General features: G+C 49.3%; 1 protein-coding gene across 2 annotated transcripts in view; it reads left to right on the top strand.

Moving 5' to 3' along the window:
• The window catches only part of PDSS2 (decaprenyl diphosphate synthase subunit 2), an 89,708-nt gene that overhangs the window by 22,033 nt on the left and 53,882 nt on the right, over positions 1 to 13,793 (top strand). For both annotated transcript variants that reach the window (XM_029047570.2, XM_029047569.1), the window contains exon 2: positions 10,194 to 10,328. In XM_029047570.2, the coding sequence (XP_028903403.1) occupies positions 10,194 to 10,328 (135 nt within the window). The remainder of the gene's footprint in view (positions 1 to 10,193; positions 10,329 to 13,793) is intronic.

Here is a 13,793-nt window from a genome sequence, read left to right as displayed (position 1 = left end):
CAAGTACAATACAACAGCTGAGAGATTTGCCCCTCAATTTCCCCTGCTGTGAACTGAGGATTGGAAAAAATGCTTCCCAGTTACCTAGGAGCCATATTAAATTCATCCAGGTTACAGAAAGTGGTAACTATTTAACAGCTTGCTGTTGATCTGTGAAATACCCGCATCGCTGTATTTCCTCCAAGGCTTACTGCTTCCTGTTTCCCTGACACCTGGCCCTTCCCTTGCCATCCCACTTCCTGCCCAGGGACATGCCCGATGTGCTTTACCCAAGCCAGTGTCTAGGGAAGCGGAGGAGAGGGCGAGGAGTTAGGTGAAGTAGCCTGCAGTCAGAGAGGTAGGTTAGGGAAGGAGCTAGACCTGAGGGGAGGATGGCGTGTCTTCTCCACCATCAGTCGTGGTTCCAAAGACCATGGCTACCCCAGCTTTGCCAACCAGGAGAGGTAAAGTTCTCCTAAAGGTACCTGGCTTCTTCACGGAAATTCTGGGAGAAGGAAGCCGAGAATCTCTGGACCAGCCATTTGGTTTCAGCATTCCCTGGGAGTCAGTTTAAAAGCATTGGCCTTCCCCGATCTCGGCAAATTGCACATCCAAAGTGCTCTGCAAAGCAGTGGTCGGTTGTTGAGGTGTGTGTATGTGGGGGGGTGTTGTATGCCCGGAGGCACCGTCGGTCCTTGGGCCACCCACAAAGGTCAGTTCTGCAGAGGCCAGCAGTTCCCCCGGGGCTGGCACATCTAGCAATGGAGCAACCTGGATTCTGGGCCCCGTGGATCTCATAGGTTTCTTCCTATTTGTTCCAGTTTCTCCAAAGCTGCCAGGCCTGTCTTCCCAGGCCCACCATTAACACTCACTGGGTACACCTATGAGAGCCCCAAGCCCGGCTGTGTGTTTGCATGCACACGTGAGGAAGAACACAAGCCCTGGACCCATGCTCCTAACTCTTCCATATGAGGGGGAACTATTGCGTTCCCAGGAGCGGGGCAGCTGGCCTCCGTCTGTGTCTCAATCCGGCTATGGGGGACTGGCGACTGAGTTCAGCCTCTGCAGCAGTTATCCGAGGGCAGACCCGGTCACGTCTTAGGCCCCTTTTCATTCCCGATTCCGCGCCTCGCCGGATTCGTCTTTGCGGTTCTGTGCCCTGCGTGGCAAGTGCTGAGAAAACATTTGTCCAAAGCCCTGCCAAGGATGGCGGCTGACTCCGAGGAGTACACTGACTTTACTGTTCCTCGTCCTCCGGCATTTCTGAAAAAGAAAAAAAAAGAAAAAAGATACTGCTTAATTCTGTTTGTCTGGAGGTATTAGTAAATCTTGTTGCTAGCACATACAATTTATTAAATAACTTGAACATATTAGGTACAGTAGTGCAGCAGTTGTATTGATATGCTGGCAAAGAAACAAACATGACCACTCTTTACCATCTGCTTATAATGCTATATAAAGAAGTCCAGGCTGGTTACCGTGGAAACTAACAGTTCCAAAACCACGAGTGTTTGCTGAAATTCTCCAACCTTTAAAAATCTTGAGTTTTTTTTTTTTTCTCCCCAAGGAAAAGAATAGAAAATACTTTTAAAATTTTCCAGTCATTTTCCCGGACCGTTCTCTTTAAGAAAGCATTCGGTATTTTGTCTGCAAAAATTTAGTTTCAGGGTTTTAGAAATTAGGCTGTGCAGATTGTCTCTGATAGACTGGTCTGGCATTTAGGAGATTTAGGCGGGGGCAGGGTGCTAGAGGTGGCTTGGGTGGTATACCTAATTTACAGAGGTCTGTCGCTTTACACAAAACTCAGTTTGTTCGTGGGACACCAGGGGAAGCACCGGATCTGTATGGGCTGGGAGAAAGGGAAACTGCTAATTGGGATGGGGGCGGGGGCGGGGTGAAGAGTTGGAATTTCACTACTCAATCTCAGTGGAAAAGGCAGTTTTTTCTGTATTAACCCTTCGATTGACAATTAGTAGAAGAAAGACTGGCTTTAGATTGAGCAAGGTGAAAGTTCAAGACCGCAGCACTTCCCAATTTCCACCTCCTTCAGGAGGCCTTCCCTGATTGATTCCCAGGTTGGGCCCTCTCAGCGTTGACCGTTACTCAGCAGACAGTTGTGGGCCGATTGATGTAGCCTGCCTCTCTAGGCCTTGTTGATGTCCTTCTGTCTTTCCAGACTCCGTGCCACCTGTCTGCTCTGTGACCTTGGGTAAGTCACTTCGTTGTGCCACAGTTCCCTCATCTGTAAAGACTGTGAGTTCATGTGGTACATGGACTGTGTCCTCCCTGATTATCTTGTATCTACCCCAGTGCTTAGAACAGTGCTTGACACATAGTTGTGGAGCAGCGTGGCTCAGTGGAAAGAGCACGGGCTTTGGAGTCAGAGGTCATGGGTTCGAATCCTGGCTCGGCCACTTGTCAGCTGTGTGACTTTGGGCAAGTCACTTAACTTCTCGGTGCCTCAGTGACCTCATCTGTAAAATGGGGATTAAGACTGTGAGCCCCACGTGGGACAACCTAATTCCCCTGTGTCTACCCCAGCGCTTAGAACAGTGCTCGGCACATAGTAAGCGCTTAACAAATACCAACATTATTATTATTATTATTACATAGTAAGCACTTTACAAATACCATCATCGTCATTATTATTTTCATTATTATTACTCTGGCAATCACCAGTCAGATTTCTCTGTTCCCTACCTGGATCCCCTTGCTCTTGAGGATGGAGACCCTGGCTTATGCTTCTGCTGCACCCTTCCAAGCGCATGTATGAAAGCTAGAGATATTTGAGGGCATTTGAGGGGGAGGAAAAAAATCTATGGGATTCAGGTCTTGTTAGGGTGCAGTAATGCATTGAGCTCCAGAAGTTGATTTTAGCCATCCCTGACTTTGTGTGTGTCTGCGTGTGTGTGTTTTGGCTGCTAATGCCAGGTTGGCTCCAGTCATCACAAAGACATCCTGTTCCCCCCTCCCGTTTATTCTTCCGACGAGCAACCCTGCGGTAGGCCTGTGGTTTGGCCCGGCAGCCGAGGTGATGAGCTGCTGGGGAGCAAATGAAGGTGCTGTGGGGCGGCCGGCGGCGGGCTCAGAGCCCCCAGCCAGTGGTCTCGGTACACTCGAGTAAACACACTCGCTGCTTTGGCAGCTGGGAGTTGCCTGTGAAAGCAAGACCAAAGCTGTTGCTGCGCTTCTCAGTTGCCGTCTTGGATCGAAGCTTTGGGTCCCTTTATGTTTCTACCAGCTTCCCGACCCCCTGAACGGCTGGGGAACGGATAAATCAGCATCCTATCAAACCACCTGAGATCAGCTGGTAGCCCGAGTTGTCCTTCATACTTGAAGACAGTAAAATTCACCGGGGAGGTCAGGTTATAATGGCGTCACCCACTACATCTGATGAACTTGAAGGTTGTAGGGCTAGTCCGGGTTTGGCCCCAGACCATGGCCATCCCGAACTCGGGTCCTCCACCCAGAGCGAGCTTCTGTCACCCTGGAAATGCTGTCCAAGTGGCCTGGGTGGCCAGAGTCTCTGAATCCGTTAGCTTTGGGAAGCTGCTTCTATTTCTTTCATTCCTGCAGCCCTTCCTAGAGGCTCTTGCAGCTGCCACCCACTAGACTCTCCCTAACCATCCCTTCAACTGGTGCCTGCTGCAGCTCTTCCTCTTGTTGGGTTTCCTGGGGTTCCTACCTCCATTGGGAGCACAGCAAAGAGCAGGCAAGACTGTAAAAATGCAGTCTCTCCCGGGGCCACTGATATCCTGGCTTGTAGCCTGAGAGCCTCTACTCAAGTCACATGGTCCTCTGAGAGCTCCACCCACCTAGGATCCATTTTCCTCACTTCTTTCTCCTGTCCCTTTCACCCGTCAGTCTAGTTTGGGCGGACTGGGAGGTTGATCACCCTGCTGTGATTTGAGTGAGTGAGAAGAAGAAAAATTAGCATTTCCCAAGCATTTAGAACAATGCCCTGCACACTGTAATTGCTTAATAAATATGACTGATTGTGAATATCTTCAAACCTACTTGGGTTGAGTTATGAACGGTAGTAGTGAGGAAAACTACTAAATGCAAATGGAAGATGGACTTGGTGATGTTGTGAAGCTGAGACCAGCAGGTTTCGGTGACGGATTGGATGTGTGGGTTTTTTGTGGGATGCTGTGCTTGAAGCCAAAGGTTTTTTTGTTTTGTTAGGCACTTATGATGTGCCAGGCACTGAACTAAGTGCTGAGGCAGATATAAACCTGTCAATTTGACACAGTCCCTGTCCTAAATGGGGCTCACAGTCTTAATCCTCATTTTACAGATGGCGTAACTGAAGCACAGAGAAGTGAAGTGATTTGTCCAAGGTAATACAACAGACAAGTGGCAGAGCTAGGATTAGAACCCAGGTCTTTCTTACTCCCAGGCCCATGCTCTATCCACGAGGCCACGCTGCTGCTTATAGTGTTTTATAGTCTTGCCACTGCCCTTTGACTCTACTTGAGGTGTGGAGTTGAGGATATAGTGTAGCAGAGGTGCTTGCAGTTTTAGTCTTTCATTCACTTCCATTACACCTCCATGTTAGTTGGATGGCAGAGGGAACTTCAGTTGTCTCTGGTCCTATCAATATATCTCTTTCAGCATTCCCCCTTTTTACTCCTCCAACCCCAACACCTGCTTCCCCGCAGACCTCAAACACATTTACTCCACCTTCGACAGAGACCCCCTTTAGAAACAGTGGTGTCTTGCATGATATTCTCTGTTTTCTTGGGCTGTCTAGCTTTTTGAGGAAGAGGATCTTCTGCCAGTCCTAGCAGCACTTTATCCCGTCTTTCTCCATCTCTGCCTATCCAAGCACCTTGCTTCTCCACGTGCTTCAGGAGATGCGGTAATCAATCAGTGGTATTTATTGAGAACTTACTCTGTGCAGAGCACCATTCTAAGCATTTGAGAAAGTACAATGCAATAGAGCTTCCTTTGCATCTCTTATACCAGTGCCCAGCTTCACCTGAGAGATGGAGACGTCCCCAGGGGCCAGAAAGGCCCTTGCGTGGCAAACAGCCTGTCGCTTGCTATAGAGCACAGCCAGGTTTCCTTTCCAAATTGATTTCAAAATTGCTCAAGCTATTACTGTCATCGGCCTGGCTCCTCCCACACCCTTCCCAGTAAGGCCTTAGGAGACCTGGGCCACAGGCTATCGGTGGTCTCAGGAAAAGTAGAACCAGCCCAGTTTACCAGCAGGCAACAGTCCCCGTGGTATCCTCCATTGAATAAATCCATTCAAGGCCACAAAATCTGCACCCTGAGAACGTGACCATCCCCACCCCCTAAATCTTTAGGAGAAGGTCACACTGTTCATTTATTTGATGTCCATAAAGGAACAGAAGAGCCATTTAAAATTATCTTTAAATGCCCACTGTTTAACTTCTTGCTTCCAAAAGGCATAGACAAGGTAAGCCTATGGGAGTGGATGGGATAGGAGCGGGTGACCAGAAACTCCCCCTCCACTGATGTCTTGCCATCCACCGTCCCTCCAGATCCTGGAAACTGTGGGCGGTTGGAGGCAGCAGGGCGTGTGGGCCCAGCCAGTGAGGGACAGGAGTCTCGGGGGTCACAGTCCAGCCATCTCGGGACTAAAATGCTTTTGACTACTGAGCATGCTCCCAGCTGTTGCCAGGACCACAGGGAGTCAGATCCTTCCAGGGAGGGATACTGAAAAGGAGGCATAGGAAGCAGAGACTTGTATATATGTGTTTTATTGTCCATTCACTTTATTCTGATTAGTCCATTTGTAAATAATTTTATGCCTGACTCTCTCCTGCTAGATTGGGAACTCCCATTGCCAGGGAATACATCTCATGCTGTGAATGAACTTTCCCAGGCGCCTAATATAGTGCATCGCACCCAGAGGATGCTCACTAAACAGCGTTCCTACTACTACAATAACCAGAAGTAATATTGACGGGTGGCTCTACCCTTAGAATTTTGTGCTCCTTTCCATCCTGCTTTCAGTTGCACACTTCCTAGCAGCTGTGGCATTGTTTTCCCAGTCCTGGCCCTTAATGGCCTGCTGGGCAGGACAAAAGGTGATTGTATTTTTTGCTGTGGTGCCCTACCTTCTTTTCGCTTCACACCACCTCTCATGCAGCCATTCCACATTCTGCACAATTTACCAGCCCTCGTTAGCAAGCAGCAATTAATCAATCCATCAATGGTACTGATTGAGTGCCAGCTGTACTGGTGCCCCAGGTGCTAAATATGCATCCCGGGCCATATCATGTTTTTGTTGGTTAAAAACAAGCCTGTGAGTAGCCGAGAAAATGATTAAGAAAAATCTTAATCGCAAGTAGCTCTCCTGTATTTTAGGAGCAGAATCCATTGAAACCGGGACTGCTGGTTGAGAACTACACGGAATGTTAGGGGAACACTCATTCATGTCTGCTTGATTTCTTCGCTGCAGTAGACGGAGCCAGTGGGGCTAATGTTGCATGCGCACGTGTGTGTGTGTGTGTGTGTGTGTGTGTGTGTGGTGGGGGGTGGTGTCGCTGACAGCACATTAGCTATTATAGCACGCCTGCGTCACCGCTTGAGTGGGTGGTGTGAGTCTCTCGTGTCTGGGCAGCAGAACGATGCCCACATTTCCGAACTGGAGTCTTCTACCCTGGGGTTTTAGAATGAAATTGATTTCTTTTTTATTAAATGGGAACAAAGAGGTCCGTGCTCATGATATGTAAATCTTGCATTGCGGGAGGGGTTTATAGTGGTTATATAAATCCTGGCTGAGACCATCCCTATGGGAGAAGTCCTGTATCTTTATGAGATGCGAAACTGTGGCTTTTTTTTTTGATGGTATTGAAGTGCTTACTATGTGCCAAGCACTATACTAAGTCCTGAGGTAGATACAAGATAATCAATTTGGACACAATTCATGTCCCACATGGGGCACACAATCTTAATTCCTATTTTACAGATGAGTTAACTGTGGCACAGAGAAGTTAAGTGACTTGCTGAAGGTCACCCAGCAGACAAATAGTGGAGCAAGAGTAAAACCCAGGTTCCCTGATTCCCAGTCCCATGCTCTTTCCACTAGTCTACACTGCTTCTCCCATGGCTTAGCAGGGACCCCTGGTCTCCAGTCCATCCATCCGTTGCAGGAACCCGTTTTGGTTATGCCGAGATGGTCAGATCGATCTCGTGCTGACAGTGTTGTGAGATGCTGTCCCCTCCTCCCTTGGGGCTCCCCACAGAACCCTGCCTGCTGCTCCCATGGGCGGGGTGGGGCCGGAGCTGGAGAAACTTCTCAGCCTGGTTGTTTTTTTTGTTGTTCTTGTTTTTTATCCCTTCAACTTTCCAATTTTTTCCTTTCCTTTTCCAACAGCACCTTTCTGGGGGCCACATTAATTGCACCTTCCGGGAGGCTTTTGTGTAGCTGGTGCTCAGTTTGGCCATCCTCCCTGAGCCCAGCTGCCCGACGGCCACCTGCACTTGGTGACCCGCTTCATTCTGGTTTCCCGCTTGAGCCCAGCCACTTGGCTCTAGGTTGGTTTTCCGCCCAAGTCCCATCACTCAGTGCCTGGTTTACCTGCCTGAGTCCTGCCATCCAGATCCTGGTTGGTTTCCCGCCTGAGCCCTGCCACCCAGTGCCTGGAATTCGGTCCAAGTTAGGGATGAGGAGTCGGGTCCTGATCTCAGGACACAGCACAAACAAGACTCTTTAAATCAGATTTCAAATATGACAGTTTCAGATGAAATTTCATGGCAAATGACCCTGAAGTCTGCTTCTCTAGCCACGGCTCCCTACTAACTCTTGTTTTGATTTTGTATACTGTGTATTTGTCTCTATCTCATATGCCATTTTATTGTTTCATTGCTCCCAATGGGGTCTGTCTCCAGTCCTCTCCCCAACCTATATTCATAGATTGTGAGCCTTTTTTTAAGCTATTTGTAAAGTGCTTACTTTGTTACAGGCACTGTACTAAGCCCTGGGGTAGATGCAAGCTAACCAGGTTGGACATAGGCCCTGCTACACATGGAACTTAAAGTCTTAATTCACATTTTACAGATGAGGTAACTGAAGTACCGAGAAGTTAAGTGACTTGCACAAGATCACGCAGCAGACAAGTTCCAGAGTGAGAATTAGAACCCAAATTCTTCCAACTCCCAGGCCCATGCTTTGTCCATTAGGGAATGCTACTTCTTGAGCTCTTCTGGAGCCTCCTGAGGGATAAGGTCTGTGTCTAATTTCCACCTGCATGCTCTTTCCCAGAACTTAGTACAGTGCTTGGTGTGCAGTAAGCACGTAATAAATACTATCACTCCTACTGCTAATTAAATTCTAACAGTGCTCCCGTAAGATTTAATTGGCCGTTTACATGTGACAACTGTTAGTGCCCTCAGATCCTGTTTCAGTCTGTCCCAGTGTTTCTCTGGTAGCACGTGGTCGTCGACCAGCGCCGTGGCAGCTAAATTGAGAGGGTGAGGCAACCAGTCCCCACCTTTCCTGCCCCAGGTCTTCCAATTGCCTCGAAGTCTTTGGCTCAGTCCTTACAGAAAGGAAAACTAAACTTTGCAGCAGCACTGAATCTGTTCAGTTCTGTCTGTTGGGTTTAGGTAAATTTCTTTGTAAACATTCCTCTCCCTATTTTATTATTCCTGAAAGGTAATGTTTCTGTTATTTCTGGAGTAATATTTGCATGCCTTTTTGGCTCTGTTAGTTTAGGCTAGAACTATTGGTATGCTTCCCTAAAAGACATGGATATCCTAGCATCTAGTGATTTGTTAGAAGAAAATTATCAGTGCATACTTGGTGACAGTCATTACCCACTTCTTCCTACCTCCCATAATACCATGTCAGACTCCAAAAGATTTATGTGACCCCCTCCCCCCGCCCCAGACTATCTCGTTGCGGGCAGGGACTGTCACTGCCATCTCTGTGGCATTGTACTCTCCCAAGAGCTTAGTACAGTGCTGTGCACATAGAAAATGCGCAGTAAATGCCACTGATGAAGACGTAATGGAGTCAGTCAATCATTGGTATTCACTGAGCACCTCCTGAATGCAGAACAGTTCAGCAGAAGACGACACACATTCCCTGCCCACAAGGCACTTGGATCCTAAAAGTACCACTTCGGGAAAGAATGAGAAAAGGAGATGTAAAGAGAAGATCAGTATATTGGAAGTGAACCTGCAAGCCTGAGTTTGAATGACAGGGGTCAGGCTGGGTGGCAAATGTTTGTAGGAGCCAGGTGCCCCAGGAGTGCTGTTGACTGAGACAAGAACTGGCCCAGCTTGGGAACTGAAAGGCATATTCTTTCAGGTGAAGCTTCACTTGCTTGACTCTCCTGACTTCGGCCCCAGGAAGTTTTCGAACTTCAAGTGTTGGATTGGCCGTGAAAAGGAGTGGGTGCTTGCAGGGTGGCTAGTGAGGTCACAAAGCTACAGGGAAAAGGTCATCAGTTAATCAGTGGTATTTGTGGAGCACTATCTGTGTGCAGAGGATTGTACTACGCGCTTGGGAGAGTGCAGTACAACAGAGTCAGTAGAAACGTTCCCTTCCAACAGCAAGTTTACAGTCTAGAGGGAGGTCATTATTGACTTTGATTTTTTATAAAACTATTTGAAGTTCTCCAGATGTATTTTGGTTTTTTAGTACCTTTAAGAAAGTAGGTGTAATGTGGGCTTGGGCAATTTAATGTCAGGGCAGTATGGATGGCATGCAGTTATATGAAATGGGATGTGTGGGGGGTTCTGGGGGTGGGCAGAGCCAGATCTTGTTAATGTGTGTTTTATGGTGGGCTAGTGCTGGGGTCAACAGCGGGAAGAGCAGCCCCAGCAGCGGGAAGAGCAGCCCCAGCATAACACTGCTCTAGGTTTAAAGCTGGTTAATTCCACCTCATCACACTGTGCTGTGAAATGTATAGTGACTCAGTTCGATGGTGTCTAGCTCTCAGAGTCATTAACAAGAGATCATTCAGCCAACATAAGGTCAACACTTGACCGGTGACTGGGTCTTCTTTCTTCACTCCCCACTCTGCACTATGCTCAGGCTGTGCTTCGGCAAATGGTTGGAAAGCGCCCAACTTTTGTTGGGGATGTCAGTAGTTTTCTTCATCGAAATGAGAACCGGAAGCTTTGCTTGGTGTCGGTGGAATCTCTGTGGGCCCTGCGCACCTCCCTGAAATTAGACCATGGCGAGATGTCTATTCCCACCCTGAGTCTTCTCTCTGTGCTTGTGTCTGCAGAGGTTTGGTGCAAGACAGCCGGCACAATCTGCAAATGCGCGGCCTGGTGGTGCTCCTGGTTTCCAAGGCAGCCGGACCCAGTGGCCCTGCGACGCTGGCCCTTGATCATGGAATGGTCAGTGGGATCTATCCCAGGTAGGAAGCCCCTCGCTCTGGGAAATGCCTGTGTATTACTTCTCGGTAGTTGGGAGGCTGGGATTGGTCCGTTTCATTTTCACATCTGCATCCAAGTATCTAGTTTTTGAGCTGAAAAATCTAGGTGGCTTGCAGTTCTGTTCACTCAGGTGTGAACTAGAAAGAACATTTCTCAAGAAGCTGTGGTTTATAGTTTGGCTTCCCTTACTCCAAATTCTGAATAGACCTAGGTATTTTTTTAAAAAAACATTCATGACCCATCATTTTCTAAAAAGCCAGTGTTATGGAAATAAGGTTTTGTCGTCTTCTATTCTCTTTAATGGTTTGGTGGGGAATTAGCAAACCAACAATGTCCTTTGGTTTGTGCTAATAGCAATATTGAAGAAAAAGAGAATCCTCGTGGAAGTGAAAAAGACTGAACATCCTCTTTCACATTTCCCACTGGCTAATGCTGCACTTCAAGCTCCTTGGGTTTAGGAATCATATGTACAAACTCCATTATACCCTCTCAAGTACTTAGGACAATGCTGTATACACAGGTGCTCAGAAAATACTGTCGATTGATTGAATTATTGATCCTGAAATATGGGCATGGTTTGGCTTCAGATACTTAGATGTGGCTCTCTCCCTCTTTTTCCCCAGCCGCAGAGATGACCATCTTAACTATTGTCTTAGGTCCCTTGAGATGCCACCCCTCCCAAAGTTCCACCTTCTTGTTCTGGACAGAAGAAATGGCTGCTGTTCCGGTGGTCTTCTGTGACCTTTAAAAGATTCTCAGTGTCCTACTGGCAGGCCATTAAAATGTCCAGTCCAGGGCTCTGTCTCCGATAGTGGCAAACAGACGAGACCTGGGTGTCTGGGCCAGCCTTGAGCTCCCCAGCTTCCCCTTCAGAGAGGAGAGCTTCTCCTCCAGTCGTGGGTCTTGTGAGACTCAGGTCTGCAGAGCAGTTGCACCAAATCCCTATCCCATACTTCTCCTTCCCCCCTCATGAAAGCCAAAAGGGGTGCCATCTGAGGGCCCTGGCTCCTCTGAAGACATTCAGGAGAATGCTCATCTCTAGAATATGCCAGATAGGGATGGGGCCAGCTGTGAGAAGGCAGCAGAGGTGGAAGTAGAAGTAGGTGGCCTGGTGGGCCAGCTCGACTAGTCCTGGACTGCAGGTGGGGCCTGGCTGTATGGCGCTAGGGAAAGGAAGCCCAAACCCAATCCAGTCTCATCTGGCCAATCCTCTGTTCCACGCCAGTCCTGTGGCGTGGTCGTGTAGTTCCAAGCAGGCTGGAACTTCAGAGTCTTCAGAGTCTTTATCCTGTTGGGATAAAGTCTTCAGAGCGGGCCCAGAGAAGGGCTAGGCAGTGCCAGTCCCTGGAGGGATTGTCTGTCATTTTGCCTGATATAAAGTGCATGGTAAAGTGCTTGCCTTCCCTAGGCCCCCTGGTGGAAGTCTGGCAAGCCCCATAGCCGGAGGTGGCATGATCTGGACGTGCAGGCCGCTCCGAAGAGCTGCTGACTGCGGGGTTTATGAGAGGCTGTGGGAGCCCACTCTGGAGCTGTGGGGCAAGCTCCTGAGCGCTACTGCTTCTCCAGCCTGGGTCTGGCTTTAGGCTGCAGAGCTAACAGGGTCCCAGAGGGACTTAGCTTCAGGGAGACCACAGAGGCTCTCCCAGGCCGGCTGGTGTGGATGACTCCTCTGTGAGACTTGAGCAGAGACTTTTCCTAAAGCATCATTGATCTAAACAAGCACAACCCTGTTCTCAGCTGAAGAGGACACACACTCGCACGTGCATGTGCATACACACACATATACGTATGGGGGGTGGGGAGTGGGAGAGGTGCTCACTTCCTGGAGGGGAGCAGGAGTGGGATCTTCGACTCCCTGCAGTCTTCTTGGCCTCCCACATTCCCCCTGGCCCTACCTCTTCTGGACTCCAGGTCCTTTCTTCAGTCAGTCCGCCTGCCCCTGCTTTGGATCAGTGGGAGGATTGGTGGCTGGAAGAGGGGGAAAGAGGGAGCAAGCTGGGAGGCACTTAAGGATCGTAGGAAGTGAATCAGAAGAGCCATGCTCAGACTCCCCTTCCTGTTGGGTCCGGGCCAGGACCACATCACCTTCTAGGCAGTGGGCAGAGGGGGCGGGGGCGGGGGCAGGCGCCGGGGCAGGGGAGGTCTGGGTGATGTTTGCAGGGCCGCATCCCGGACACTTCCATTTTCTGAAGCTGGAGAACAAGGTGGAAACCCCATCCAGACTGGGGGACGTGTTGTGGTCCTGTGGCCAGATGATATGTACCCCGGCTCATGTTGCCCACGTAGCCCGCAGAGGCGGCTCTCCTGGCTCCTCGAGTGCTCAGTGATTAATTGCCTGCCTGTAGTTTCAGGAAGGACTGACTAAACCGTTCCAGTGCGAGTCAGCGGTTACCCTGAGCCGATCCCTTCCCTCGCCGCCAGCCTTGGACTCTTCCCCAAGGTCTGATTTCCGTTTTCGGTCCTAGCTAGAGAGACCCTATGGGATCTGGGGCTCATTCTCCCCGGGCTTCTGCCAGGATATTCAGAGTTTTTGAATAGTCATATGGAAGCAGCAGCTGTGGCTGTGCCCATGGGCAAAAATCCTGGTGACAACACCTCTCATTCTTCCTTCTACCCGACTCTCATCTGCTCTGTAGAGGGAGAGACAGACAGAAACACCTCCCCCCCACACCACACCATTATCTTTATTGATTTGCAAATCCCCTCCTGCCTTTCCCAGTGAATCTTTTGTGTTCTCTGAACTTTAGATGATGAGATGGAATGGATGTGCCCAATCGCAGCCAAGAAATAGACTTTTTTGGGGGGAAATAGCCGCTGGATTTAAAAAATGGAAAATTGACTTTTGCTATTCCTGCTGCTCTTAACCTATTTTCTCACCATGTTCCCCATCTTGCCTGCCTTTCCTTTCTTGTTACCCGTCAGTTCCATCTCTTCTCGGGCTTCTAGCAGTTTAGTTGTTTTAAAATTTCTTGGATTGGAGTCGCCAAGGTGCAGTTAGGGCAGGGGCCAGTGGAAAGAGCATCCTGCTGGCCACTTTCATGGTCTGCGGCACTGCCCATTTGGCAGCGAGGAGCAGCAAGGCGGGCTGGCCAGGCTGTAGCAGCTGGACTTGGTTGAGATCTGCAGTGTCCAGGGACGTGCACTCACTTGTCTCAGCTCTGTGCCTCGAAGATCCCAGGTCAGGGGGGACCCACAGCCCCACTTTCTCGGCTCCTGGCTCCAACCCCCACCAGCTGGCTGTGGGACCCAGGGGTAGGAACACAGCAGAGGCGGAACAAGACTGAGGAAATCGGGAATATCGGCACTGTGGCAAATCGATCTTGTCCAAAGCCACTGGCCCTAGGGAGTGAGCCTAGAACTAAGATCAGACTTGCCTGGCTGGCTTCTGGAGCCAGGGAAGCCGATACAGGGTTAGGGTTCCAGTATTTGTGTACCAAGCTTATACT

Source organism: Ornithorhynchus anatinus, chromosome 19 (genome assembly GCF_004115215.2).
Source record: "Ornithorhynchus anatinus isolate Pmale09 chromosome 19, mOrnAna1.pri.v4, whole genome shotgun sequence".
Classification (NCBI taxonomy): Eukaryota; Metazoa; Chordata; class Mammalia; order Monotremata; family Ornithorhynchidae; genus Ornithorhynchus; species Ornithorhynchus anatinus.
Note: the sequence above shows the minus strand (reverse complement) of the source record. Positions and strands in the feature narration are given on the sequence as shown.